The following is a 3,868-nucleotide window of genomic DNA, read 5'->3' as shown; positions in this document are numbered from 1 at the left end:
CCCAAGCGATCGCGGACAAAGGTATCCAATTTATCCTTGCCGACGAAGAAAGCAATATGGATATCGATGACATCGAAAAAAGCTTCGAGCTAAAGCGGAATAACTTGTTTCAGTACATGTTTGCGGTGTCTCAAAACTATTATTGAACCCATCTGCATATGAAGCCCACTGAAGGAGGGGTTTATGGCATTACATATCCCGGGCTCATAATAGTATATCTTTGATCGAGGAGCTAGTGTTTCCTAATAGTAGCTGCTATCTTACTATTACTAAACGACCACCATTCTGTAACCATCACAGTTAAGTACGCATATTATTATTATTGCACGAGAGAAATACCGGGGTGGAATAGGATCATCAGGGACCAAAACTGAATGATTATAGGAACTACCTCGCCGTTAATGACGAATTATCGTGTTGTTTTCCACTGAAAGCTCGGGGATGTAAGGGCGCCATCGAATATCCGCGACACGCTCTCTAGGTTTCCTACAAGCTTGAGCAACGGGGTCAGCAAGTCTGCCACGTTGGTTATGCAGGTCACCCGTCCAAACGTTGGATCCCACTCGAAACACGTCCACCCTCGCATTTGAATCCGCTGGCCCACTAATATCTTCGCGAGTGGCGAGTCGTCCATGTCGATGCACAAGTGGGGGAACACGCTGCGTAAAGTGCGCTCCTGGATGGTAATGCTTGTTGTAGATGTGGCAAGCAGGGAGTCTGCGGCTCCCTTCTTGATCTCGTCAAGCTCTACTAAGACGTCTTCGAATCGGAGCGACACGCACATCCAATGCTTAATCAGTGCATCAACGCCTTGTTCCGCGTTAAATAACACGTCTGGCAGCATGGCCTCTCGCACACAGCTTAGTTGGTCATTGTACTGTGTGTTCTGTGTGGAACGTGACGGTGTCCGCACCACGTTCCGAAGTCCATAGCGAAAGAGTCGAAAGTACTCGACCACAAAGTACCAGACGTTTTCCTTGGTCGGAATGGACGCAGCGATATCAGAGCGATGTCGTTTCAGCTGGTTGATTTCATCACGTAAATGATCCGTTTCTATCTCGAGATTCGTGGTTAAGGCAATCTGCTTATGCCTGTAACGTCTCTGGTTGTTGCGACGGCACTCGCGCTGCAATGCTTGTTTTGACGCCGCAATAGCGGTTTGCTTGCGGCTAGAAAACTGGTCCTGGGCCTCAAAATAGATCCCTTCAGGACGCCACCTTGACTGTCCACTCGTTTCGTTTAAACGCGAAGGAGGGCGGACATCTAGTGACAACAGCGGTTCAGTGAAGGATTCTTCTGTTATTGAGTCGTAGCACGGCATTGACATCGTCTGGATTGTTGAGTGTCTGGGTTGTGATGTCAATGTGAATACAGAAATGGGTGTGAATCTGTCATAGCTCTTGAGTTCTAGTCATTTCTCATGAGTGTGTGGCAATCACTTACACGAGACAAAGATTTCGCTCGGTAGGTTCGTTGACCAGCACTGGTGGTCATACTGGACCGTTTATATTTATTATGCCACTTGGGGGATGGACGTTGCCATATGGAAGCATATTGCAACAGGACCTGTTACAGACCTGTGAGCACCCAGTAAATTGTAAGCTATTACTACGGTAAGTGGCAGGCGTAGCTGCTGACTGTCAGACTGACATCTACTGGCCTACCTACTCGGTGCCTAGACGTCGACGATGTTATTGGTCGAAACTATGTGAGAGAAACCTGTCATTTTTCAGCTTTGCTAGCTGTCATATTTACCATGAGCATTGCTAAAAAGATCCTCACGGATCTTGGCAAGCCACTAAGATCTACTCCGCGCCCAGCGTACCGTTCATTTTGTACCCATTCAGCGCCAATAAAGTACAGCCAGATTGATTTGGCGCCAAACTTGTGCACCTTGTTCCGATGACCGCTTGGTAGATGCCCAGTCAGCATAAACCACGCGGTCATCGGGACATCGACCAAATGACAGGTAGCACTCCTATGCACGAAACCAGCGCGGAGCAGTAACTGCTGTCTGGGCACTGCAGATTCTGCCAATCCCTGCTTGCTGTAGCGCGACGTGTGCATCGAAGGTATATCTGAGGTCTTGTACCAATACGCCAGATTTGGTGAGATTGATCCACGAACAGCAGCCACCTTAATTCGAAAGAGTGACTCATCAGTGGGTGTCGATTTACGTTTAGAAATGTTCTAGACGTCGAGGTGTAAATCTTCGAATACACCAGACGTTGACAGCTTTAGCTACTGGTACCAAAGGTTCAACCTTAGGTTGTTACTACCAACTTCGTAGGCACCGAGTAGGTGCCAGCGGCTACACCTGCCACTTATTAACAGTAATACTTAGATTTTCGGATAGAAAGCAACGCTTATGTACACCTGTCGGGTGTTCTGAAAAATTCCTGAAAAGCCTTCTGTTTCGAACTTTTATGAGCGGCAGCGCCGCTATTATAGTTTAGAGGTGACCGATTTAAAAAAATAGCCGTACTAATCTGAGTTTCTCCCATCGAATCAAAAGTATATTCTGTCGGCGAACCATTAATAACGCATGCGTCCAAGTGACTCTTACAGTCAGCGCAGTCCCTATTACAGACAATTCTCTTTGTAAGTGATACAGTTGGAAAACCACTTTTATCACTTTCCGGAGGATTCACTTTACCATACATGGACACCACTGCCTTCACGGCTGCTGCTGCATTGGCCTTCAATGAACACCAAGCCCTTTAATGAAGCGCAGGACTTTAGAAATTCCCGCGCCCGTCTTTGTAAACTGCTGGAAGCACGCGGGTCTTCTGGACTACCACAGTTGTGAATATGAAAGTTTTGAAGAGGCGACCATCGTTCCATGGTGATGTCGCACTTGCCCCAAAAGACCTGATGGCTATCGCAGAGCATCTATACACGCCAGAAGATAAGCCGTACTTATTCGGACGTAGTTCACTACATGTAAACGAGTTTTTCCAATGCTTTTTTTAAAACCTCTTGATAGTAACAATTATTGATGTGGTCACTAAATACAATCTGGAGTCTAGAGTATTTTTGACTTAACACCTTGCAGCATTGAAAGCAACCCCTCAGTTTAGCACAAAACAAAGGAAAAAGATTATGGAATCGGACAAATTCTGGTCGCTACACCATTAAATCATACTTTTGAGTGGGGGAGGAATCGTTAGCGGAGGGATTCTGAGTGGGTATGAATAATGATAGGATGGATAATCACATCAATTAGCACTCACGGTTAGAGATGCCCAAGCAAGTTGTCAGTGCCTATGTCCATACTGTTGACAAGGTCTCAATGTCATTGAGTGACACAGCTACGTGTCGTCAGCCATGCTTAGATTGTTCTGCAGCGGTACATGATTAGTATCGTGTCTGGAGTAGCTAATAGAGCATGACGCAATAAAGCTATCGTACTGTGTCGTGTCACGACTGTACGCACGACCCGTTTGCGTTCGTTAGCTGTTATATCCACTCAAACGCAGAGAATTACAGCGCGGCGAAGGGATGTAGCATAGCGTTTTCATTAGAAACGACGGGATCTGCTGTAAAATACGCATCGCAAGTACGAACACGATCCGTCGTCACCTTGACATTGCTCTCCGCTAGCAGTTTATGCGCTGCCCGACTTTTGCTAAGTTCATTTTAGGATTAAGTGCGCAGCTAAAGTACGCACGTCCGCTCAATCGAGAGCGCTCAGGAAAAGCGGCCTATACATAAAAATTTTTGGGAACCGTTGGAGGCCAGGATTATAGTTCTGGAAACATACATGATTTAAGTCCTGGATCCATACAGGACTGAAAAAGAAATTTCCTTCCATTCTCGGCTATTTCCGATCAAGATAAATTACGCGATTGTCTTCATTTTGATTTCT

General features: G+C 46.2%; 1 protein-coding gene across 1 annotated transcript; it reads right to left on the bottom strand.

Annotated features, from left to right (window-relative positions):
• Positions 1–409: 409 nt before the first annotated feature.
• Positions 410–1,932, bottom strand: PITG_11991 (uncharacterized protein; the record flags this gene model as incomplete). Its single annotated transcript, XM_002901400.1, has 2 exons — positions 410–1,388; positions 1,826–1,932. The coding sequence occupies 2 exons, from the start codon at positions 1,930–1,932 to the stop codon at positions 410–412; spliced, it is 1,086 nt and encodes a 361-aa protein (XP_002901446.1).
• Between the last annotated feature and the right edge of the window lie 1,936 nt (positions 1,933–3,868).

The sequence above is a fragment of the Phytophthora infestans genome, genomic scaffold (genome assembly GCF_000142945.1).
Source record: "Phytophthora infestans T30-4 supercont1.21 genomic scaffold, whole genome shotgun sequence".
Classification (NCBI taxonomy): domain Eukaryota; phylum Oomycota; class Peronosporomycetes; order Peronosporales; family Peronosporaceae; genus Phytophthora; species Phytophthora infestans.
The sequence above is the reverse complement of the archived record's forward strand: the minus strand, read 5'-3'. Positions and strand labels throughout refer to the sequence as shown.